The sequence below is a fragment of the Rhipicephalus sanguineus genome, chromosome 1, assembly GCF_013339695.2.
Source record: "Rhipicephalus sanguineus isolate Rsan-2018 chromosome 1, BIME_Rsan_1.4, whole genome shotgun sequence".
Taxonomy (NCBI): domain Eukaryota; kingdom Metazoa; phylum Arthropoda; class Arachnida; order Ixodida; family Ixodidae; genus Rhipicephalus; species Rhipicephalus sanguineus.
In genome coordinates, this window is record NC_051176.1 from 206,678,599 (window position 1) to 206,706,061 (window position 27,463).

The 27,463-nt window shown below is 46.5% G+C and overlaps 1 protein-coding gene across 1 annotated transcript; it reads left to right on the forward strand.

Moving 5' to 3' along the window:
• Nucleotides 1-4,864: 4,864 nt before the first annotated feature.
• On the forward strand, nt 4,865-27,463 carry LOC119406348 (cytochrome P450 3A4). The gene is made up of 4 exons (XM_037673092.2): nt 4,865-5,044; nt 23,248-23,437; nt 24,265-24,473; nt 26,401-27,463. The coding sequence occupies exons 1-4, from the start codon at nt 4,865-4,867 to the stop codon at nt 27,340-27,342; spliced, it is 1,521 nt and encodes a 506-aa protein (XP_037529020.1). The 3' UTR covers nt 27,343-27,463.

The following is a 27,463-nucleotide window of genomic DNA, read 5'->3' on the forward strand; positions in this document are numbered from 1 at the left end:
ATAAGTCTTCTGCCTTTATACCTCTTCTGGGCGTTTTAATTTCGATGACTATTTTTTAAAAAAATAATGCTAATATAAGGACGCCGAATGAAAGCGAGCGAAGTCGCGATTTCACTGAAAACTTCGGCTAATTCGCTGTTTAAATGCATATAATACCGGCGAGCTGAGCTAGTTGGTAAGTATTAATTCTAAAAAGACAGGGCGCGCAAACACGGACACAAGAAACAAGGCAGGACATCACAAACGCCGACTAACAACTGAAGAGACGCACAACGGCGGAAAAGAAAGAAGGCACGAAAACTTATCTGCGCATGCCCATGCACTAGGCGAACCTATCAATCCGGCACGCGTGGGGGTCTACGTGAAAGATAACTGTTAAGGCACTTGATGTCATCCTTGTGCAAGTTAATCGACGGTTAGCTCACGCATGCGATACCACTATTCTCGATATACCATGCCTCAATCATCAGGCGCGTTCCTTCATTTCTGTGCCGGTACAACACTGCGCATTCATCGAATTTTGGGGTGCACGTATACACTCTCGACAATATAAAGATAAGATTGGATGGTGAGCATCCGGTTAGCGATCTATGCTCCAATAATCTCTGGTTAACGCAGCGGCCCGTCTGTCCTACGTAAAAGCGACCGCAGCTGAAAGGGACCTTATACACCACACTCGTACGACAATCAGTGAATTTGTTGGTGTATTTTACGAAACAAATATCGGTCCGCTTCTTGTCTTTTACTCGCTCATTCTTCCCCTGCACATCGGCACAAATCTTACCTAGCTTATTGGCAGCCGTGAAAACAACATCAACGCCGTATCTACTTCCTACTTTCTTTAGCCTGTGAGATACGCAATGAATGTACGGTATACCTACGACACGTTTCTTCCTATCGCTTTCTGCAAGCATGCTCGGACTTAACATAATGAACTTCTTTAAGCGTTCAGCGACAGTGGCCACTGCATCAGGAGGATACCCTACATCTAAAAGACGCGTAACCTGTGCGTTAAAGCTATCACTTATTATGTGCTCACACGACTTGGTGAGGGCAGACTTAAGTCAAGACATGGCGATACCGTTTTTTTACCGTTTTTCTACAACCTTCGAGGGATTCGATGAAAAATTTACCAGCGATTTCGAAGATCTAGGAGAATACTGCCAGTACACGTGGTTCTTCTGAAACGTTAAGGAAATGTCTGGGAATTGTATTCAATTATTCTGAGGCAACTCTTTAGTAAAGTCCAGCCCTCCTCCATTTAATTCAAATTTTTCGCTCACTGAAGTTACGACGGTTTCAAAGTCCTCACCATTACAAAAAATCAAGTAATCGTCCATATAACGAAAAACCTTAATAACAGAATTACCTAAGGCGCCTTCCAAAAGTTTGTCAATCTTGCTAAGGTACAAATCACCATGAACCGGAGCAACCTTAGAACCAATACATATACCTGATTTCTGCACATAACGCCTTCCTTCCAACCTACCAGCGTCGACTTTACACACGGAAAGAATTTCTAGAAAAGCCCCAGTAGAAACACCACATTTATCGGTGAAAGCCATCTCGTGCCCTTGTTCGTTAATGCAGTCATGAACACATTTTAACAAGTCCTCATGCGGCAAGGAGTAATAAAAGCCATACTAAAAGCTTTACAACTGCAGGGGGGTTCTCCTCTGAGAGGAACTGAACTAGCGCCTGAGAATTACGCATACGAAAAGGGTCTTAAAAACCCAAAGAGGTTAAGCAGTTCTGCAAATAACTAGATACAGCGACCTCACAGGTGCCTTTCTCTGAAACAATTGCTCAAAATGGAATCTCGTTCCTATGCGTTTTCGCTGAAAAAGAATGAGCGAGAATGAGCGAGTAAAAGACAAGAAGCGGACCGATATTTGTTTCGTAAAACACACCAATAAATTCACTGATTGCTGTACAAGTGTGGTGTATAAGGTCCCTTTCAGCTGCGGCCGCTTCTACGTAGGACAGACTGGCCGCTGCATTAACCAGAGATTACTGGAACATAAGAGATCGCTAACCGGAGGCTGACCATGCAATCTATCTTTACATTGTCGAGACTGTAGGTGCACGCCAAAATTCTATGAATGCGCAGTTTTGTACCGGCATAGTAATGAAGAAACGCGCCTGATAATAGAGGCATGGCATCGAGAATAGTGGGAGCGCATACGAGAGCCAACCGTCGATTAACTTGCATAATGATGAAATGAAATGCCTTAACAGTTATCTTTCACTTTGACCCCCGCGCGTGCCGGATTGATAGGTTCGCCGATTGCATGGGCATGCGCAGATAAGTTTTCGTGCCTTCTTTCTTGTCCGCCGTTGTGCGTCCCTTCAGTTGTTAGTCGGCGTTGGTGGCGTCCTGACTTCTTCCTTGTGCCCTTGTTTGAACGCCCTTACTTTTTATAACTGTATAATTCGCCGAGTAATAACTCCAAGAAATAGATCACTGAAGAAGAGAGAGAGAGTAATGAAAGCAATGCGAGGTGAACAGGGGTGACGCACTGTTGGAGAGAGGAGGAGTTTTTTTCCACGGGATCTATACGCGTAGGCATAATCAATAAATATGTAAGGAGTAATAGCACGCGCGGGCTGTATACGAAGGGACGATGTACGAGTCCGCTTTGTCGCATTGGCAATTGTATTGCAGCGCGAAAAAAAAAAAAAAACTACGAATTAAAGCTCGGCCGCTTCCTCTTTCAGCCATACTCCGAGTCATAGTTCGCCGCGTTCTTTCCTGACCAGAGCCAAGCGATCGCCCGGCAGCCACGGCGCGTGTGTCCAGCGGGAAACAGCGGATTCTTATACAGCACGTGTTGAATAATGACGTACGCTAACGTACCGCTCTACGCAACACGAGAAATCTCATCGGAGACGCCTTCTGCTTGTTACTGATCCTCGTGAGGTGTTGTCTTTCCTTCCACATATGAATGCGCGCGAATAGGCCTGTAGGAACTGCGGTCGCTCGCTTTCAGCGTGTCTACATTCGAAAGCACCCAACCCAAATATGTGAGTGAATTTGTGCTTATTTATTATTTAAATAACGCCCTAACGACTGAAAAAAAACGAGCATGTCGAATAGGATTATTTTATTTAGCAAAGGTGAATCAAACTAGGGAATCAAGCTACCTTATCTCCTGAGACAAGACAAATGTATGTAAAACTTCTTTAACCCTGCTTGCATGCAACTATCGCTGCAAATGCAAGCCTTATTGCAGCCTGAAGAATGAGGTGCTGATTAACTTTTCAGTATGGCTAATTTCACATTATCTCTTTTTCCATTCATGCCTTAAAGCTTGAACTATAGGTCTTACAGAAATGGCGCAACATCACGCGCGAGCAAGATTGCCCTAATGTGCATGGGGAGTTGGAAATGTATCATTGAGATGTACCGATATCTAAATGTTATCTAAATGAACAGGATCAAGTTTATGTAGATGACACATTTAGAAGCTAGGAGACGACCAAAAAGTGTGTGGAAGATTTCGCAACAGCAAATCAAGTTGTCTTGCCGTGTTTGTCCATGATAGAGGGATCGCAACCACTCGAGTTTCTTTATGGGCGGATAGGACTGCGCCGTCGGCTAGTTGATTTCCAGTAATACCAGTATGTCCTGGTAGCCACTGGTAATATCGAGTCCTTGTGATCGAGCTTGATGGTCACAATTTCTTATTTCGTACGCCAATAGAATTTGTGTGCGAAGACTATATGTGCCTGACTATCACAGCATTTTTGCAAAAAAATTGTCTATTGTAAAAAACAACAAAAACACACACGCTGAATAAGATATATGTATAATTTACAAATCGAAGTCGTATTGACGCACTGTTTTCTTAGTTTATGGCACAGTGTTCTACGCGAAGGAAGCGTTAGCTTAAAGGGCCCCTAAACAACGTCTGCAAATACACAGAACGAGCTCGTTATTCTCTCCCGGAGTTGCCCGTCTTTTCGGCACAATTCGTGACGCCAGCAGACTGTTCACTTGACGTCACGAGGAAAAATTCTGCCAGTTCCACGCTCCGAAAACCGTCGCACAGCGAAGATGCAAGGACGCGAGTGAATGTGAGTGTAGGCGAAGACAGCTTTGTCTGATTTCGAGCATGGTCATCATTTCGTTTTATTTATTCCTTTGTTATTCACTCCCCCCTCTGCTCACGTGACCTGCGTAACGCCTACTACTACTACTACTACTACTACTACTACGACGACGACGACAACGACGACGACGACGACGGCACAGGGTAGGATAAGACAGATCAGCTGTGGTAAGCTCTATATTGGTCCATATACAGGGCATATCAGTTGAGAATTGTCTCGTGCCCTGCTTTGCCATGCAGTCGCACGCTCGTTCTGCCTTGTCTCGTATGACTAACGTGCGTCATCAACTGATTTCGCTTTGATTTGTGCGTTTTCGACGGCGCAAGCGGAAATAACAGCGTGTAGCCGAAAAGCGCGAAATCATTATAGGCTCAACGCTTAGTGATGACACTGCCCGAGTGTTTTATGAAGAGATAAGTGGCGAGGAGGAGATCGCGTTGTGTAGGAAGGGTAGGGAAGGCGAGAAAAAAACCACTCTCTCGTCTTTGAACTCGGAGTGGTTTAGGGGCCCTTTAAGTATCATAGTGTTACGAAAACGTTTTTTAATGTTTTCTTATATATATATATATATATATATATATATATATATATATATATATATATATATATAATATATATATATATATATATATATATATATATATATATATATATTCAGTAGCTGCATAGTAGGCGTGTACACGAGTCATTTGGACGGCTGGTAAGCTTTTGTAAAATCTTATCTCTCTGTAAATTGCTTTTCCAGTCCCACATGGACTTCACTGCGTTGTCACTCATTGGAGTACTGACAGCTGTGATCGGTACTGCAGCGCTTATCTTGCTGTTGAAACGAAAATATGACCACGGCTTCTTTCGGAGGCGCGGAATTCCAGGGCCAGAGCCAGACCTTATCATGGGCAACTATGCACAACTGGACAAAGACCGCATTAAGGTAACTATCAAATTATTAACATTACACCCGATGATAATGGTGGTGCCGGTGCTTCTCTAAGTATAGCCGATGTAGGTGCTGAACAAGCGCCCTTAAGAACCAAGAAAAGAAAAAAAAATGCGTGCGTACTCGCACGCACTTTGTCGCGTAGTGCGTTGTGATTTTATTCATTTATTTGTTTATTAATACCTCAAGGGTCCCGAGGGACATTACATGAGGGGTGGGCAAGAAAACATGATAGATAAAGAGAAAGCAAAAAAGCAAAAACAGCACCAACAATAACAACAACAAAAAAATAGAAAAACAGCAGTAGATCACATTTACAAGGATAAAATATGGCCTTTTACTGCAGTTTTAAATTGGGCAAACTGAGATGACATGGCGATGTGGGCGGGAAGGTCGTTCCAGTCTTGCGCAGTCTGCAGGAAAAATGACTTCTGGAAGGTCTTTGTTTTAGAACGTACGGGATAGACGGTGTTGGGGAGAGAATGGCGCGATGGCCGATGTGCAGGTCTGATGAATGCATTGCCTGGTGGCAAGGAATGGAAGAACTTATGATACAGGCACAAACGTGAAACTTTACGGCGAGTGGCAAGATGAGGAAGGTTAAGTTGAGATTTGACTGCTGACACACTTATGTTAGTCGAGTAATTCGCGATAATGAATCTGGAAGCACGGTTCTGGATGGATTCGAGCATAGTAGAAAGGTTAGCTTGATGAGGATCAAAAATGGCATTGGCATACTCAATTTTAGGCCTTACGAGTGTTTTATAAGCTATTAGTTTAGTAGAAGAAGATGCCGAGGCAAGGTTGCGACGAAAGTATCCGAGAACTCGATTAGCAGAGTTAGTAATGCCTATGATGTGTTGTGACCATGTTAAATCAGATGAGATATGAACACCTAAGTATTTGGTAGTGTTAGCAGCGGCTACGGGGTAATTGTGTAGAGTGTAACTGTTAGCGATGTAGTCTTTACGTCGATGAAAAGTCATTACAAAAGTTTTGTTAATATTTAGGGACACTAACCAGTCTTTACACCATTCCTGTATAGTGTTAAGATCTGTCTGTAAAACGGAAGAATGTAAGATATTAGTTACAGGGTGATAGAGCACGCAATCATCAGCGAATAATCTAATGATAGAGTTGATGTTACATGGCAAGTCGTTAATGTAAATTGAAAAGAGGAGGGGGCCTAGTACTGTACCTTGTGGAACGCCAGAGTGAACACGAGAGAGGGGAGATTTGCAGGAGTTAGCAACAACAAACTGCCTGCGATGGGTTAGGAATTCGCGAATCCAGTTGAGCACGGAGGGGTCTAAGTTCAGGCATGAAAGTTTAAGCAGTAAGTGACGATGGAAAACCTTATCAAATGCTTTTTCGAAATCAAGAAATATGGCATCAACGGAGATATTGTTATCAAGGTGCGAGTGAATTTCATGCAGGAAGAGGGCTAATTGAGTTCCACAAGAATGACCGGGACGAAAACCATGCTGATTGAGATGGAAAAAATTGTTAGCAGACAAAAAACGCGCTACTTCAGAGTACACGATATGCTCCATTATTTTGCAACAGACACTGGTGATAGATATGGGACAGTAATTGTTAGGAGACGACCGACTACCTTTCTTGAAGACAGGGACGACCTTCACGATTCGCCAGTCCTCTGGTACAGAACCTGTATCTAGTGATTGCTGCAATATTAGCGATAATATAACACTGGTTACATGTTTAGTGTTTTTGAGCACCTTGGTATTGATACCGTCAGTTCCAGCAGCTGACGAATTTTTTAAGTTGTCGATGACATGAACAATGCCACTTGGGCTGAAGGTAATAACATTCATGAGGGAATGCGCGTAGGACGGAAATGAAGGAAGGTTCTGAGTGGTTTCAGGGGTGAAAATTGAGCAAAAGGTATTGTTTAGTACAATAGCGACATCCTCTTTGGCAATTGGACAGCCATGAAGATCGATTAGTGAAATGCCATCCGTCTCTCCGGGTTTTATAGTTTTACAGAACCGTTTGGGATTGTTGCGCAGCAAAGAAGGTAGCGTGGTTCCGTAAAAGTGACGTTTGGCTTGCGTGATTGAAGTTGCATAATCCTCAGCTACAGTGAAGTATCTCGCCCAAGCAGTGTTAGAATTGGAACGCTTAGCAGATCTGAATAATCTTTTTTTCCTATTGTTGAGCTTCTTTAGTTTACCGTTAAACCACGGGGTCTGTGCTCGCTCTTTAACAGTAATGGTGGGGACATATTTTGCGGTTACACGTAACATCTAATTTTTAAACATTGACCAGTTAGTTTCAATGGAGCGCGAATGATAATGATTTTCGAATTCATCGCAAAAGACAGCTAGTTCATCAGCCATAGAAGCGTAGTCACCTCTGTCGTAGTGTCAGAGTTTTTAAAGTTTTCTTGCTTTTCTTTATATAACTGGACAAGGTACCATGAACAATACAGTGATCACTTAGTGGTGGAAGATATGTTCCGAAATCTACGTATTTTTGTTGTTGTTGTTGTTGTTCCAGAGTGGTAATAGCGGAGGGGGAGGGGGAGGCTGTGCGAGGTGGGGTGCAACGTGTTGTAGGTTAGTGTAGTTTTTTCTTGTTGCGCGGACACACGGATACGCCATGTACAATTTTTTTTTTTTTTGCTATAACGTTCCACTCGCTGTTAGCAATTTTGTTGTTTTACAATGTGGCTTGACGTGACTCGCTGCGTCTTGTTTGCGTATACCTGCACGCTCCTGTCGAGGCGCCAAACCCGCGTTATCTTCAAACGGCACTGTCTCCGGGACGGGCTCAAGTTTTGTGCGACAGATTTCAGCGGAAGCTAGCCCTATAACGTTTAGGTATTAAAAAAGGCACACACAGCCGACATTGCCATGTTTAGTGCATACAGCTACACTACAATGGTGAAATTACAATGGCGACGGCGAAAACGAAAGGCATCGATGACAACGATGGCGCGACAGCAACGGGGCTTGTGAGTGTATGTGTGTCCTTGAGAAAGCAAATAAGAATGATGGCTGCATTGAAACCTGCATTCGACCGCGCTTCACTTTTCTCGAGTTAGCCCATTTGCAGCAATTAGTCATATTGATCATACCATTCTTTAAAACTGACGATATCACCCTAGGATCCTCGATCCTATCTACATGCCTACTTGTGCGCTCATTACTAAAATTGAAATTGAAAGTGTACACTCCGATTATGACACTGCGGGCAGACTACCTGATGAAGAAGCCCGATGGTTTCCTATAGGACCGTTATAAACTTGCGCAGTAAAACTGCGACATGACAGATGGCGGTATCACTAAAGCCCCGGGTTGTCGTAGGGTAGATTTGAAACGGAGCCAATACACATGCTAAAAGTAGCCAAAAGTAGCCATGCCATCTGATTTCAGTGCCAAACTTGTAGCCAAAGAGAACAAAAGCGATATTGAGCAGAATTTTTTTTTTTTGCACAACAAATAACATGACTTTGAATGAGCGAAAACAGAATTAAGAGCACAATATTTTTTCCCCATGCTCGGTCTTCAAGCCGCGCATAAATTACAAGTAAATCACTAAATAACTGTAATTTCGGCGCGCCTGCATGTAGTTCTTGCCAAAGCGATTTCGGGCCAACAACTCGGTAGGAAAATTAAACGCTCAAGCCGTTTTTCCTCGACGAAGTAGACCGAAATCGATTAGTAGAGTCGCCATGATACCAGTCCAGCTTGAAGTAGTGAAACCTGGTTGACGATGAAAAGTTCAGCTTCATTTTGTTATGGATATCTCATTCTGTCAAGTTCACGCGAGAAGATGTGCTTTTTCTTCTGCCTTAGAAAGCGGTGCTAGCGTCAGCAGCCTGCTAGCCACGCGCTTGCCTGCATGCACGCAACTTCGTCCCTCTGTCTTTGCAGTCACACCGCGCGTTGGTTTTTTTTTTTAAATGCGAAGCATTTCTTAGCGAACCTCTGGCACTTTGAGCGTTTCTATCTACGTATCTATCTATCTATCTATCTATCTATCTATCTATCTATCTAGCCGCCTACGTCTGGGCGCTCTCATGATCGCCTCCTTAACTTGGTATAGACCAAAATTTGCATGGGAGGGTAAGAGGATTTGACGAATATGACTGCCGGGTCATGACATAAATAACGTTAAAATCCTCTCGCGTACGTCGTCAAACCCTTTCCACTAGACACGTGTGGCACATACCCGTTTACCACGGGCCGCGGTGTACGGGTATGCGCCACAGGTGATTGACAGTTTATGTCTACCCAGGAACTGCGAGAACAGACATTGGTAACTTAAATGCTAGAGAGTTAAGTAAAACCAACATCGGCAGCATTGACACAACGAATGGAAATAATGAAGATTAGGATCCCAGCAGGAATCGAACCCAAGCATTCTGCGTGGCAATCAGGTATTCTACCACTGAGCCACGCCAGGTCTATAAATTGGTTTGGAAAAACAGCCTACGCAGGCGTAATATCGGTGCAACGTCAATTGTGGTTGTGGTGCTGGCTATATAATTTTACAAGAAAGCAATAAACACTACACGATATTCCTACGATGTGTACTCCTACGATACGGGCGTCATATCAGATTGACGTCTGTAGTTCCTGTTTTGGCTCCGCTTTTAGAGCAGTCTAATAAACATTACGTTTGTATTCCTATGATTCAGCAAGCTATATTGAAGCATTGCTCGACTCCGGAGGTATACATTAAAGAAAGTTACACATGATATCCACATCACCGCGTCGTAAAGTGCACTTCGTCCACCAGAACGACGAAGTGTCCTCTTCATTTCTTAAGAGGCTGGGCGATGGCCTCATGCTGACCGAGGATAATGTCAGATTGATTGACAGCCATATGTAGACTAGGCTACGTAGGCTACATACGCCCAGGTAGCCTACGAATACAACAAACACCAGCCACTGATGTTGGTCTACGTAGCACTATACAGGCCTACCAGCCTCGACGGCCTATGCCTCACCAACGTGAAAGGTGGCTTCAGGTTCCGACATGTCGCCGTCTTTGCCGACAGACAATTTGTCGACGAAATGACCGAGGCATCCACGAATTCACACAGCTCTACTATACCACATACTTCAATACATATGGACCCCTCTTCACCACGGTCACGACCGGATTCTATAACATGTCATGACCAGCTGCTGGTGCTCACTGATCACGGTGATGATGCCCTTGTTCAAGAACTGTCAAGAACTTCTTGCACACATGCACACGGGTTCGTGAAACGCGCGTGCGTTCTCGGGACACGTATAAGCACTACATATCAGCTTACCGTTTGTGGTGTTGGTAATACCCACGTTGTCATTGGCAGCGTTACCCAACCGTAAACAACTGCTTATATAACACATATGCAGCTCTTCAACATATATATGTGTGCATATAAAATATATACAAATCTTTAGCGTCATTTTGTAACCTGTCGCTCAGTAAAAAAAAGTTACGCCACAGTCACCTACCCGCCGCATGCTTCGCATAACATCGACTCCCACGGTACGTGGTATCTGCCGAATTTTTTTTTTATTGATATGATATATAAGGAGATGTTGGCGCACAATTATGGCGCCGGCTACTCCTTAGCCCTTGAGTGAAACTTGAACACATATCTTAAAGTAAAACATACAAGGCAGTTCATGTAAAATAGAACACTCGGGCACACATATGCAAAAACACACTTATAGGCACATATCACAACAAAATGATAAAGAAATGTTCCAAAGACAGCGAATGAAGTCTCTGATAATGTCCGTCGTTAATATTTGGTCCGACCAGCACAAAACAGCAGAGCACACGTCTGGTCTTTAAGAAGATGTATTCGCTCGTGTGTACATAACAGTCGATACGTTATTCACTTCAGCACACACATATGATGGGTGTCATATGAGACTGCGCATAATAAGTACGACATGTGTTACACAAATGAAAGTTCGGTATTTCTTAGTACTTGTCAGCAATGCCGCTGTCTTGTAAGAAACGTGTTAACGCTTTTAAAGCTTGCGTCTGTAAAACTCTAGTTGGCCACGGGCCCAGAAGTTTCCTCAAGCTAAACGGTCTGCGGTCTAATGCCAACAGTTCCGATTTAAGACGGCGTCGCGGCGTGTCATGATGTGGACAGTCTATGAGAAGGTGACATACGTCTTCATCTATAAATCCCCATTCGCATTCGGGAGTTTCAGCTCTACCAATTCTGTGCAAAAAATGTTTTGTGTATGCGGTGCCTAGCCTCAATCGGTGAATAAGAGTTTCCATACTTCTATCTAATGCTATCGTAATTTTGAATTCAATGAATGGATCGATGTGATATAAATCACAGCTCTTTGTACTTTGGTCAAACCAAGCAGTTTTGCTCATTCTGAAAGTTGTAGCCTTTATAAGACCACGCAATTCATTTTTCGAAATTGGTAAAGGAATAGTAACATCTTTACGATGTGCTTGTCGTGCCGCTTCATCGGCAGCTGTGTTTCCAGGAATGTTGCAATGGCCAGGTATCCATTGGAATTTGATTTCATGTTGTGCCTTGCTTGCTTTGGTGAGCTCTTTCAGCGTTTCGTATGTCATGCTATCACTAATTACTGTCGTGTTTGTACTCGAGAGTGATCTTAATGCGGCCTGTGAGTCGCTGAAAAGTACCCATTTTCTCGCGTCTGCTGCCGAGTTTATAAACTTTATAGAATACAGAATAGCGAAAAGCTCTGCTGTAGTAGATGACGTCGTACGACATAATTTAAATGATTCCTGAATATTGAGCTGTGGTATGATAAATGTCGATGTTGAAGACGTTGTGATACTTGAGCCATCTGTGTAAACCTGTATGTACCCTGGATACCGCATGTGTATCTGATAAAGCGCTAGTTGTTGAGCAGCTTGGATGAACATGTCTCTCTTTCTGATAATGCCATCTACTGAGAATTCAATGCTTGGTATTGCAAGTAGCCATGGAGGATAGTCCATTTCAGAGCTCCAAATTTCATTTCTTGGTAATATATGTACATTACTCTGTATTTCTGCATGAGCATTGCTTTTATCCCTTCGTAAAATCTCCAGTGCCAATGGGTGGTCCTTGTGTTGCGTCTGTAAGCGAAAAAAATGGCGGCATGTTTCGATTGTTCTCATGACTGGAAAGGGTGCTTGTCGAGTCTCAGCTATGACAAGGCTGCTGGAAGTCGCTCGCGGAACACCTAGGCAGACGCGCAGTCCCCTAGCTAATAGTCTTTGAAGTCGCTCCTCTGAAGTGCGGGAAAGGCCGTGTAAGACTGCTGCAGAATATGCAACTTTTTGTCGTATTAACGCATTGTGAACAGCGAGCATGGATGATACAGATCCGCCCCATGATGTCCCAGCAATTCTGCGGAGTATATTCACTAGCATATTCACCTCGTTTTCGAGTTTCTTTATGTGAGGTGCCCATGATAGCTGCCTATCAAGTACTACTCCGAGAAATCGATGCTGTGTCACAGTCATTAGTGGTTCGCCTTCTAAATTGAGATTGAAGTTTTTTAACTTCTTACGGGTGAAGGGCAATACAGCTGTCTTTGCGTGCGACAGAACCATTCCTCTTTCTTTTAAAAAGTTGTTAACAATATTTATGCCGTCTTGCAACGCAATCTGAATCAACCGTACATCCGTGCCAGATGCCCAAATGCACACATCATCTGCATATAAAGAGTATTTCAACCTAGAAGGCAGTCTTTTAGCTAAGTCAGCCATAACACAGTTGAAAAGAAAAGGGCTGAGTACGCTTCCTTGCGGCACTCCCTGTCTGACATCGTGTTCTGCACTCTTTCCTTCGCTCGTCTGAATGAATATTTTGCGACCTGATAAAAATTTAGATATCCACCGCAAAGACCTGCCGGACAGTCCGAGTTCCAACATACTCAGCAGAACATGAGTGTGACTGACTGTGTCAAATGCCCTTTTGATGTCTAAGAACACTGCGACCGTCAAACTACCACAGGCGTGTTCATGCTCCACATACGTTACTATGTCCAGTATTGCATCCATTGTGCATCTCTGTTTCCTAAAACCTGTTAAGTAGTTGGAGAATACACCGGTTCTGTTGCACCACCACTGAAGTCTTGCATCAATCATTTTTTCCATTACTTTACATAAACCACTTGTCAGACTAATTGGGCGGAAGGATTCAAGGCTCAAGGGCGTCTTAGCCGGTTTAAGATCGGAATGATGCGAGCAAACTTCCAAGACTCGGGTACAATTTCTTGCATCCATAGATTATTGTAAATATCTAAGAGAATGGTTGTGCCTGTCGGCCCAAGGTTCTTTAGCATAGTGTACGTAATGCCGTCCGGTCCAGAGGCCGATTTTTGACGACATGATGCTATAGCACATTGCAGCTCACTTAACGTAAATACAGGGTCTAGTTGAGGATGCTGGGCCCAATAGCAAGCATTAATTTTCTGGCTGGCTAACGCGACAGAATTATCAAATAAGGCACATTGTGATGCGGCGGGCCTGCTGATAAGTTGACAAAATTCATCTGCTACCACAACTTCCCGTTTGTCCAAGGCTACAGCAAGCGCACGAAATGGGAAGCTCTGTGATACAGGGCCACTAAATGCTCGAATTACCAGCCAAATTCTTGGAACAGGTGTGTGGGGAGAGAGCGTTCCACAAAAATCACGCCAGCGTCGTTTACCTAAATTTTCTAGTCGTCGGCGCATTACACTGTGGATTTTCTGTGCATTTTTGTATGCTTCTAAACTTCCGCTGCGTCGATATGCCCTTTCGGAACGTCGTCTGATGGCTCTTAGTTGTTCATACTCTCCGTCGACTGCCGCATAGTCTTTTGGAATCGGGACTTTTTTGTACATTTATTCGCATTATCTTGCAAAAATTCAGTAAAGCTTTCAACTGTCGTAAGTTCACTATTTTGGTTTGTTAGGCGGTACCGAAAAGCTTTCCAGTTCGTCAGTTTGCTGTAGCGCCCGATGTCGTCATTTCGCAAGTAGGGGTGACTTATAAGGATGGGAAAATGGTCACTCCCACGTGTTTCTACATCAGTTGTCCATCCCACACCATTCACTAGATCTTGGGAACACATGGTAACATCTATGCAACTCGAGTAATTATGTCCACGGAGAAAAGTTGGGGAGCCGTCATTTAAAATTGTCAAATTGCATTTGTCTGCGGCACACTCAACAACGTTCCCACGTGCATCACATCGATCACTACCCCAGATTATGTTGTGCGCATTAAAGTCTCCACATACAAATGTATATGAATTTGAAATATTGAAGATATTTGTTAGAGGAAAGACGCTCATTTCTGCAACCCATGAGGGAGCATGGCACAGCATCGTGGGGGGGGGGGGGGGGAGGAGGGGAAATGGAAGTGAAAGAAATGAAGGGAAAACAGAGGTCACCTCGAGAAATGACCACCCAGAACAAAACGAGTGCAAGGCCAGAGCACCTCTCTCCTCATTATAATAGCCGGCGAGTGGCCGCCGACATTGCGAATCGAACCCAGCACCTGCCTCATCGGAGGCGGACGCTCTAACGACGTCCCTTGATGCGTACCCGCCCGCTGACGGGGGGACGACATGCGCGCGCATCGACCAACATGACAACAATGGTTATTATCGAGGCTTTTCTTGCCAGTTTATCTGGAGATTATAAGAAAAATTGCTAGAAAATTGCGCCAAAAATAAAAGCTCAGAGTAGCCAGAAAGAAGCCATGCATACAACCTGAAACTTTCATCGCCAGGTGAGGTCATAAGGAATCGGGCGCAATGTAGCCACCGCCGGCAACCCAGCTGAATCCTTGCAGACTATATATATGTATATATATTGTGAGCGCAGTTCCTTACAGCGGTTCCTTATAATATATATATATATATATATATATATATATATATATATATATATTGTAGCGAAGCGTTCCTACTCAGTAATGGGTCTGGGTCGTTCCCTTCTCTGAGAGCACGCCCCTCGTGCAGAGAGTCGGCCCCGCTTTGACTGTCGCTGCCGTGCGCCGTCGCAGAGTGCCCGTTAATAAACGTCTTGACAATTTGGTGGAGAGTGCTGTGCCCTTTAAACAACTACGGTCCGCATTCGATGCCCTTGGAGCTTCGATCCCGTACCGTGCCTGCTACCATGACTCAAGACGCCGCCCAGCAAACACCTCCTCTTGCACCGACGCCATGTCCGGGTGTCCCCCGCATCCGCGACCCTCCTATCTTCACCGGCGCGGATGGCACCGACGTCGAGGACTGGCTCGCGATCTACGAGCGTGTGAGCGTCCCCAATAAATGGGACGAGGCAGGCAAACTGAGCAACCTCGTTTTCTACCTCGCGGGTGTGGCAAGTCTATGGTACAACAACCACGCATCCGATTTCGCTACGTGGTCCGCTTTCAAGACCGCCATCATCGAGGTGTTTGGCCGCCCTGCCGTTCGCAAGCTGCAAGCCGAACAGCGTTTACGTGAACGAGCCCAGCAGTCCGGCGAGTCTTTCACGAGCTACATTGAAGACGTGCTCGACTTGTGCAAGAAAGCCAACGCCACCATGTCTGAAGCCGACAAGATCCGGAACGTCATGAAAGGCATCGACGACGATGCCTTCACCATGCTACTCGCCAAAAACCCTCGCACTGTGGCAGGGATCATCAAGCTGTGCCAAACCTACGAGGAGCTACGCCGGCAGCGGCTTATGACGCGTCGACCTCCATCACGCGACGCCGATCTCGCGGGCTTGTCGGCCGCGTCGGACAACTCCGTCTTACTCGCCGAAATCAAGTCATTCGTGCGGGAGGAAATTGCCCGCCAGTTCTCCTTACTGGCCTTCTTTCACCCGCAGGATGTTGTACAGTCGTCGACCTCCCCTACGCCGGGCTATTGAGCAGGAAATCGCGGAGGTTATGCCAGAATACCACCAGCCCCCTCCGGCGTCTGCGCCGCTCAGTTACGCACAAGTTGCAGCCAGGCCGCCCCCAGCGCTCCCTGTGGTGCCCCCGCTAACATACGCTGGAGCCGTCGCCAGGCCTCAGGCCTTCGAAGCGAGTGTGCCGGCTGCGTACGCCGACATCATCCATACGCCCCGACTGCAGCCCACCATGCAGTCGTCATATCAGCAGCCGCCCCGTCCCTCGCGTCCTGCCACGTGGATGGGACGTAGCCCGGCATCCCGATGGCGCACTTCCGACAACCGCCCGATCTGCTTTGCGTGCGGTTGCGCCGGTCACGTCGCCCGCTATTGCAACCGCGTGCAGCCGCCTCGAGTCGGATCAGCCGTCACCAACCAGTCCAGCCGCCCGTATTATGACCCGCTGCCGCCTATGTCACCGACGTCACGCCCAGGTCCATCTACCCGTTGTTCACCGTCCCCACGACGCCGCTCACTGTCAACGATGCGGCCTCGTCCGGTCGCACGAGACCAGGAAAACTAGTCGACGCAGTCCAAGAGGCAAGGGCTGCGACGCTATCGAACAGCCAAAGCCCTCAGCAAAGCCCATCAAACGTACTAGACGTGTTTGTAGATGGTGTGCGCACATCGGCCCTTGTAGACGCTGGAGCTGCCGTTTCCGTTATGGACGCTAAATTTAGCCGACTACTACGAAAAGTGACGACGCCACTTTCCGGGCTCTCCCTCCGTACAGCCAGCGTTCACAGTATTCACCCGACAGCGGTGTGCACAGCCCGTGTCATGATTCAGGACGCTCTGTACGCCGTCGAATTCATCATAATTTCCTCATGCTCTCACGACGTCATCCTGGGATGGGATTTTCTCGCCCGTCACGCCGCCGTAATTCGTTGCGCACCAGCCGAAATAGAGCTCTCACCATTCTCAGATTTGACGCCGGCGGACAGTCCACCGGCTGCGACCAAGGTACTCGTCAAAGACGACACCACAGTTCCTGCGAATTCGTCAACGGCTGTGTCAGTCTATTGCACCGGTCTCTGCGACGCCGTTGCACACCATCGCTACCGAACAGCGCAATGATCAATGGATTGCCTCACTGATAGACTTGCTGACCGATCCATCGGCCACACCATCCTCTCGCGCATTGCGTCGTCAAGCCCACCATTTCGCCGTTCGCGACGACCTCCTCCACCGACGCAATTACGACGGCGACGGTCGCCATTGGCTACTAGTAATACCCCGCAGTCTGCGTTCTCACATATGCGAGTCGTTCCACTCTGATCCGCAGTGTGCACACTCTGAGGTATCGAAAACCTACCACCGCATTCGCCAACGGTACTTTTGACGAGGAATGTACCGCTACGTCCAGAAGTTTGTTCGCTCCTGCATCGATTGTCAGCGCCGCAAAACTTCAACGCATCTGTCGCCGGCAGGTCTGCAACCTCTACCTTGCCCTGACCGGCCGTTTGGGCGCGTTGGCATCGATTTGTACGGGCCACTTCCTCTGACGTCCGCTGGTAACCGCTGGGTCATCGTCGCTATAGACTACCTCACGCGATACGCTGAAACTGCTGCCCTCTCTGCGGCTACAGCGAGCGATGTGGCCTCCTTCCTGCTCCACCGATTCATGCTGCGTCACGGTCCACCCCAGGAGCTGCTCAGTGATCGAGGCCGTGTCTTCTTGTCGGAAGTCGTCGAAGGCATTCTCAAAAAGTGCAACGTTGTTCACCGCAAAACTACTGCTTACCATCCGCAGACGAATGGCCTCACGGAACGCTTTAACCGCACGCTCGGCGACATGCTCTCGATGTACGTCGCCGCCGACCACACAAATTGGGATGCCATTCTGCCCTTCGTTACGTACGCCTACAATACCGCCCCTCAGAGCACTACTGGTTTCTCACCCTTTTTCTTATTGTATGGCAGGCAACCGTCGCACACAATCGACACAATCCTTCCCTACAAGCCGGATAGCTCTGAATGTGCGCCTATTTCTGCCACAGCCAGACTTGCTGAGGAGTGTCGTGAGCTCTCCAAGACCTTCACTACGCATAACCAAGAGCGGCAGAAGAGCATTCGCGGTGACACCACCACTTCTACTTCTACGCCACCGTTCCTCCCTGGAGCGCTCGTTTGGCTCTCTGTCCCTACAACTGCAACTGGCCTCTCTTCCAAACTACTGCCCAAATACGCAGGCCCCTACCGTATCGTCGAACGCACATCCCCGGTCAACTACCTGATCGAACCCATAGAACCATCTTCGGACATGCGCCGTCGAGGGCGCGACATTGTCAACGTGGAGCGCCTGAAGCCCTACCACGACCCCCTCATAGTGACAAGTTGCTAGGTCGCCAGGTGGCTATCTTTTCGTACCCGGGGTAATTGTAGCGAAGCGATCGAACTTGGTAATGGGTTGCCCTCTCGAACACCTTCCCTTGGGTCGCCCTCTTCGGCTCTTTTCGAAGAGAACGCAACTCGCGCTGAGAGTCGGCCCCGCCTTGACTGCCGCTGTTGAGTATCGTCGCCGCTAATAAACCTCTCTATAATATATATATATATATATATATATATATATATATATATATATATATATATATATATATATATATATATATATATATATGCTCAAGCATAACACTACCATTACAACAGCAAAGAAGGGATACAAAAAAATTACACCATTTCCCTCTAAAGTGGACCATGAGGCGATGCGAAGCCGGAGCGCTTGCACGATCGCGTTCCGTTGGCGTTCGTTGGGCATGCTACCGACCTGCGTTGTGGAACGCGAAGGGAACGCTACGCGCGTCTTGTCTTCCCTCTAGCCTGGCCGTTAATTCTCACAGGGTGAGCGGGGAACGCGGTCGACAGGCGTGCGAGAGGGGAGCAGCGTAGAAGATGAGAGAGAGGGGGGAGGGGACGCGCATGCGCTGGCGTTCATCGCGGCGTTGCGCAGGAGAGAATTTCGGCATGTCTAGCCCGCGTTTCAGAGGAGGAGTGGAGAGGGGAAGGGGAGAGGGGAAGTGAGGAGGAGGAGTGGAGAGGAGGTGTGTGGAGAGGGTACGCGCATGCGCAGTAAGGGTGGTCACGCCGCACACCAGCACCGCCACCACCGGTTTTCGCATCTAATGGTACATTCGACTGGTCGTTTTCGAGCGCTCCGGAGCTCTCCCGCGACGCGCGTCACGTTCGGCTGGTCGAAATCGAGCGCTCTGAATACGTTCGGCTGGTTCTTTCAGAGCACTACGCTCCATCTCAGAGCGCTCTGAGGCGCTCTCACTTTGAAGTCGGAGCGCGACCGAGATCTGGCACAGCTCCGGTCACATGAGTTGACGATTTCCGTCAGTGCGTCATCCGCTGCGGCGTTTGTAGCAGAAGTTCTGTGCGAGCGCCGTCTGTGTTCTGCAGTACGCTGCTTCGCAACCTCAAGGACGCACGCTACACGAAGCATGTCGAAGAAACGGTACGCGAAGGCTTTAGCCATGCCATCGGTGCTGCATTCTGTCATGGAAGCCGAAGACGACGGTAGCAGCAGCAGCGGCTCCGACGACATCCGTAGCGTTTGCAAAAGACAAGTTTGATGAACTGTTCGTCCTCCCGAAAAAGATACCTAAAGTCATTAATTATGTTGGAAGCACAGACCGGACATATACCGAGAAGGAGGTAAGCAATGAAATGAAAGTTTGACCGACCGAAATGAAAGTTTGACTGACCGGGCGTGGTCGCCCGCGCTTGCGCGCGCCTCGTTCCTTATCTTTAGAGGCGGTCAGCAGATGGATCATAGTTATGTACGTGTTGTGCTCTTATCGCAAAGTTTGCGTTGAAGCCATATACGAGGTCGCTGCGCTCGCTGCAACGGCCACGTTTCCTAAAGGAGCTGCTAGCCTTACTTCGTATAGCATTCCAATTGGTTGCTGTCGCGTTCATTGCTTCGCCCTTGCCGTGAAACCGCGCCTTATATTAAATGCGAAGCATTTCTTAGCGAACCTCTGGCACTTTGAGCGTTTCTATCTACGTATCTATCTATCTATCTATCTATCTATCTATCTAGCCGCCTACGTCTGAGTGCTCTCATGATCGCCTCCTTACCTTGGTGAAGACCAAAATTTGCATGGGAGGGTAAGAGGATTTGACGAATATGACTGTCTGGCCAAGACATGAATAACGTGAAAATCCTGTCGCGTACGTCGTCAAACCCTTTCCACTAGACACGTGTGGCAAATACCCGTTTACCACGGGCCGCGGTGTACGGGTATGCGCCACAGGTGATTGACTGTTTATATTTACCCAGGAACGGCGAGTACGGACATTGGTAACTTAAATGCTAGAGCGTTAAGGAAAACCAACAATGGCAGCGTTGACTCAACGAATGGAATGAATGAAAATTAGGATCCCTGCAGGAATCGAACCCAAGCATTCTGCGTGGCAATCAGGTATTCTACCACTGAGCCATGTCAGGTCTATAAACTGGTTTGGAAAAACAGCCTACGCAGGCGTAATATCAGTGCAACGTCAATTGTGGTTGTGGTGCTTGCTATCTAATTTTACAAGAAAGCAATAAACACTACATGATACTCCTACGATGTGTACTCCTACGATACATGCATCATATCAGATTAACGACTGCAGTTCCAGTGTTGAGTCCGCTTTTATAGCAGTCTAATAAACATTACGTTTGTATTCATATGATTCAGCAAGCTATATTGAAGCATTGCTCGACCCCGGAGGAATACATTAACGAAAGTTACATATGATATCCACATCACCGCGCCGTAATTTGCACTTAGTCCGCAAGAACGACGCAGTGTCCACTTCATTTCTTACGAGGCTGGGCGATGGCCTCATGCTGACCGAGGATGATGCCAGATTGAGTGACAGCCGCTTTGTAGACTAGGCTACGTAGGCCACATACGCCCAGGTAGTCTACGAATACGACAAACACCATCCACTGATGTTGGTCCACGTAGCACTATCCAGGCCTACCAGCCTCGACGGCCTATACCTCACCAACTCGAAGGGTGGCTTCAGGTTCCTACTTGTCGCCGGCTCTGTCGACAGCCGGTTTGCCGACGAAATGACCGAGCATGAGGATGTAGATGCGGTCACTGACCAAATCAAGGTGAAAAACACAGAGACGTTTCGGGACCCATACGGGTTCCTTGTTCACACTAAGCAGGCGAGAGCCGAGTGTCGCTTTTTTATGCTAAAATGTGACGTAATGAACGGGTGTAGGTGTAGGAACCGAGGCATCCTAGAATTCCAACAGCTCTACTATACCACATACTTCACTACACATGGACCCCTCGTCACCACGATCACGACCGGATCCCATAACAAGTCATGACCAGCTGCTGGTGCTCACTGATCACGGTGATGATGCCCTTGTTCAAGAACTGTCAAGAACTTCTTCCACACATGCACACGAGTTCGTGAAACGTGCGTGCGTTCTCTGGACACATATGTGGCTCTTCAACATATATATGTGTGCGTATAAAATTTAAACACATCTTTAGCGTCATTTTGTAACGTGTCGCTCAGTAAAAAAAGTTACGCCACAGTCACCTACCCGCCGCCGCATGCTTCGCATAACATCGACTCCCACGGTACGTGGGATCTGCCGAATTTTTTAAAATTTGCAATCATAATTTACAATGGCACAATAATTTACAGCCGTAGCTACTTGGTTTTGTATGTAGCGCACCCTTGTTGGAATCGGCCATTTCAGCGTGCTTGGAACTATTTACGGAGTTAAGCATAGAGAAAATCCTTAAACATTTGCACTGTGTGTACACGAAAAACCATTAGAAAGAGCGCACTACCTGAACAGGCCTGGCTTCAACGTTCTTTATTCAAAAAAGAAACAAAAATTAGCGCAGCATGCACTCAGTCACGCAAGGCTGGGTCACAACAGAGCTGGTGAGTACCTAGCTGGTTCTGATTCGGCTAGGCTTTTACCCTCTCACCTGGCTTCTTTCCCACCCCTTGCTATACTATACTATAGGTGGCTATGCCTGCTCACTTTCTTTTTTTACCTTTTTTTTGTCGGTGTATTTCTATCCCTTTCTCTCTATTTCTATTTCTTTCTCGGTCGTTTTATGTTTTTCTGTCTCTCTTCCCTTCCTTTCTCTCCTTTTTCTCTTTCTTTCTGTGTCTTTCTCTCTCTCTCTCTCTCTGTAGTCGATCTCTCGCCTTCTATCTTTTCCACTCTTCCCATTCTTTCTATCTATTTCTTTCTTTCTCTCTGTATTTCTCTCGGTACTTGTTCTCCCCTCCTCCTCACTCTCACGTCTGGCCTAGCCCTCACCTCCCTTTCCCACCCCTTTGCTATACTATACTACACAAGGCTATGCTATGCCCTGCTAGCGTGCCTGGATAGCCGAGTGGTTACAACGGTCGCCTTCGGATCCTCGGGACGCGCGTTCGAGTCCCGCCTCGCCAAGAAATTTTATCGTCAAGAATTTCTCTCTTTCGGTTTCTTTGTTTCTTTCTCTCTCTCTCACTGCATTCAGTCTCTCGCCCATCAGAGTTATTGCATCCCACGCCGGAATAACCGGGTTCCAGGAGCGAAGCAGAAAAGGAAGGCGATAAAGAAGAGGAAGAAGAGCGCGCGTGTCGGTTCATGATGACGGTAATTTTGTATCTACGATACGCGGCAAACCTCGACCATAACAGCTCTGTTGTAAAAGGAAAAAGCAGCCGAACGATTCTTCCAGGTATGTATTAAGGTTCCACCAAGGTAACAGAACACGCCAGCTGGACCGTTCGCAGCTTGCGTACGTCGTGAGTACATTACGACCATCTGTGTAGCACTCCTCCAGAGTTCCCTTTCAGAGGGTGGCTATCAAGTTTCATGATGCCGCCATTTGCGCAGTTAACGTAGAAACAACAAAATAAAGCAAAAAAGAACTCCATTTATGTGCTCCTATTCATTAATGACTATTTCTCATAGCGTTCGTTTCCTATGAAAAAGCTCAATTTTCTTAAAAGCCATTAGCGATATTGTATACCGTCTCCGCTTTATGCCGATTAACGTAAGGAGGTCAGCTCAGCTTTCCCACATCTCAATACCGGAAATCCCCTCTCTGCTTTTCACTTGGTTTTTGACGCTGAGACGATGTCGCCAATATTTATGCTTTTTTCCACGCATTTGAGTGAACCTTAGCGTGTTTTAGTGACCCTAAGTGAACTCTCGTCAGTTCGCTTCATTTTTGGCATTTATATGACAACGAAAGGAGGACGCGAATCTACCAGATCTGGCCAAGAATTTATCTGTCCTGCGTTTTTTGCTCAGACGCGCGGCTGTTTACGCAGGTGATGGATAACTGGGTGAAGCAGTATGGCAAAGTGTTCGGTTTCTACATGGCCGAAATTCCGTACGTGGTCATCAGTGACCTGGATATGATCAAAGAGTGCTTCGTCAAGCAAATGGATGTCTTCCACGAGAGGCCGCCGATGTTGATACCCGTGGAGCCTCTCTTGAGCAGTCTACTTTACGCCACAGGTAAGATCGCAGGGAGAGGATAATCGCTGCATGCTCTGTTTATGTGTACTATGCTTGCACCCTGCCTTGCACTTCACTATTTGTCTCCTGGTTGAAGCAGTGGACGCCGTGCCATTTAGCGATGCGTCGCAAAATTTGCGCAACTATGCCTTCATTTTGGCTAGTTGGTTAATCTCGACAGTGTTCATGAAACGCGATAAAGACGAAGACTAAAGAAACGCATACAATAGGGCACCGGTCATGTTGTTTGTGTTCCTTTCATCTTGTTCAGCGCGTTTCATGAACATTGTCATAATTTGCGCGGGCGGGTACCTAAATGCATCATCAGTGCGGTAAGATAAAATCGCAAAAATCAGTAAGAATGAACGATAAATCCCAGAGACATGAAATTCATTGTCTAATAGGAAAAAAAAAATCGATGATCCCGTTCGACATCACATTGACAAGAATTTCTCGCTATTTACGTGCCCCTGGCACTTCTGTCACACTGAAGGGAGATAGACTGCTAGAATGCTGGAGGAGAACTTGAGGCTGTTTGCCCTCGTGAAAGCGAAATTTATTTACTGGCCAAGTTGTCTTGGTGCCGCAACTGCAAAGTAAAATCTGTTTGAAGTATATTGTGAGCCCAACACTTGTCGCATATTTCTTCATCCTCATGAATAACTAATTCTGTGGAAGATTTCTCGTACATTCTACTACCTATCTGAAAGCTCCTGCGCAGAGACAGATATTAGACAACACGCCCTATTGAAAGGAGCGCCTGCACGTAATCGATAGAATAATTTGGCGGTACGTAACGTTATTTGGCATCGTCCAACATTACGCAGGAGACCAATGGAAGAAAATGCGGAGCGTGGTTAATCCCAGCTTCAGCTCCACCAAGATGAAGTATTTGGCTAGAACCATGGTGAGCTGTTGCGAAAAGACACTAGAAGTCATTAACAGCTATGTGGATAATGGACAACCCGTAAACATGACCGAGTTATACAAGGGCCTTTCGCTGGACGTCGTATCCAAGTGCGCCCTTGCGTGGGAGGTATGTCGTTCTATGCAGTTCCAAGTGGCAAACACATTTAAAAACTTGTGGTGGTATTGTGTGATAAACTTAGTGACCCTAAGTAGTCCACTAAGTTGGCTGTCCATTTCAGCACGCGATGATGGGACAGAGCTCGAAAGTAGGCGGTAACGATTGTCTCGGCTTCGCTGGTTTTCGACCTTTATCAAATCATCGCGTTCTGAAATGGTCACTACCTTGGTTTGGGCGAGTTGGTTCATCATTAGAGAAAACTTGGCAAGCGCAAACGACGAAGATGAAGCACATACAAAAGTGCCAGTCCTGATGTATGTGTTTCGCCTTCGTCGTTCGCGCTTCTCAAGTTTTCTCTGAAATGGACAGTTCCTGTTGTAGACTCGTACAAAACATACTCTTCGCATAAACGTGAAAGCCGTAAGAAAACTGAAAATGGACACGAAGATAAGGTAGGGTAATTACTTCAGGTGCGATGTCACACATGAAGGGACTGGATATATGATTGCTCGCATGATCTCGTGGAAGAATAAATAAAAAAAATGACGTGTGCTTGGTTCCAGGTATAAATAATCTATATAAGGAGTGAATTGACATTTCCTCACATAATAAAGGAGCGAGAGTCGGTGCAGGAACGGGAGGGAAAACGGGAGTGAAATGAACGGGAGTTAAGTAACTGCACAAACGCCTAATTACTACGATCAGAACTGCAGCTTTGCATGGTGTATAGACAAAAACGCGAAAGGGTTCAAGCGATGGCGAGCTTCATGTAAAACCTTGTACTACTGTTAAACTGTTAAATGTATGATAACTGTAACGTTAACTGCATTATTATGGTTATTAATGTATTGCTCGGATTTCGCGCAGCGCACGTGTGACAAATAATACAAACGAAATGAATCAAGGTGTAGTATGCATAGGTAGTACATGGGCATTACATCACGCAGATTTTCTTGTGTAGAGCTATAGAAAAGCAGCTTGAAACATTAAGATATTGTACGCTATACCTCATTACGGTCTTTGTATGAAAAGAAAGCGTAAATAATTACTACAAGTGTTCCCCGACGTGCCAGCAGATGAACGCATCTCTATGAAAAGTTAACACACAGTCTACGCATCTGGTCTTCCAAAGGACGATAGGAAATGTCGAGGACATAACTATTTTGACGTAACAATTTTTTTAGCGCTAGATGTTTCCAGCGTTTTTACCTGGAAGACGGGTTATGTGATCCTGTTAGTCTGTATTCTATCGCGCATTATGAATCGTGACGTCTATAGACGCGAATGATTTGTGTGAACGAGTAAGCCCGAGAAAGGCATATGCTGATCCCCGAGAAGGAGCGCTCATGCACCAGACGAAGTAAAATTCATTCGAAATTAATTTCTTCAACAATATCCGAGCTGCTTACTGGTGACTGGGTAGCCTACAGTAGCGCACGTACCATCGTACCCGGCACACTAGGCAATGAGCCATCACCCAAGGGCTGATGACTGTGCTTTGTGTATGAGGCGCAACATGAGCGACATTGGCAGAAAAGACTGAATACACTCCAATGATACAAATGCTTGGCTTTCGTGCATGGACGCTTCACATCCCAAGTATTATATGTTGAGATGAAATATCCCTGAACACGGCGTGTTCTTCCCCTGAGCTTCCCCTTCCTCTGAACTTCTGACACTTTATATGTCGTAAATTGCAAGTCCCCGATTAGCAATGAGCGTTTCCTGTGCATATCTTGTGTGTGTTTTTGTCTGTGTATCGATAGGTGAGAAGTGCCCTAGCGCTTGATGGTTGGGAATACCCTGGTTAACGTCAGATTAATCACGCATTGCAGTTTTAAGAGAATTATAGAACATTAGTTTGGTAACTTGCAAGTTGGCGAATGCACAAAGACACTAACGTAATTCGTATACACCCCCCTTCCCCCCTTCGCAGGTCAATTGTCAGGGGGATCCAAATGACCCGCTCCTGAAAGTTGTCAGGAGCGTCGCAGAGGATACTGAAAGCACCTTGGTCGAAAGAGCGCTTAAGGTTCCCGCTTTCCGGGAGCTTTTGCGATGGGTGTTTCCATTCACCGAGATCTCTAGGATCTACTGTGAGCTACTCGAACGTTTGCTTCAGATAATAATGCTTCGCAGGCGCGGACACAGACCCCCGATGCTGGACATGTTGCAACTGCTGCTTGATGCCCAAGAGGGCACGGAACGCAAGGGCTTTGAGGACAGGAAACCACGTGTCCCACTGATCACTGACGAGCAGCTTCTGGGGAACTGTTTCGTCTTCCTAGTCGCAGGATACGAAACTACCGCAACAGCCATGTCTATCGCAATGTACGAACTGGCCATGCACCCAGACGAACAGGAAGAGATCTACTTGGAAATGATGCAAGCTCTGGAACATAGCGGTGAACTTACGTACGAAGTTATCCACCAATTGAAGCGCCTAGACATGTTCGTATGCGAATGCCTCCGCATGTATCCTCCCATTACCTTAATCACGTCCAGACAGTGCAATAAGGACACCCTAGTCCTTGGACAGCATTTTCCTGCAGGTGTCAACGTGATGGCTGCGACGTGGCAGGTACACCATGATCGAGAGGTTTGGCCCGATCCATTCCGTTTTGACCCAGAGAGATTTCGTCATGGTGTCCGCGCCCACCATCCGGCGGCGTTTATTCCTTTTGGTCTTGGTCCCAGAGAGTGCCTGGGAAAGCGGTTTTCTATTCTAGAGATCAAAGCGGCTGTTTGTACAACGCTGAGGAAGTGTAAAGTGCTTCGGTGCGAAGAAACAGTCGTTCCTATGAAGCCGATCATGAGGTCCATGTTTCTCCGGTCTGAAAGCGACATTATGCTGAAGTTGGGACTAAGGAGCAACTAAGAAAATTATCATAGTGCAAAAGTTGCATCGGCCTGTGCTGTGAAAAGTACAAACATGTGACACTGACGGCCGTTTATCTCACTTCAAATAAACCATATAACTTTTCGTTCCATACTATGAA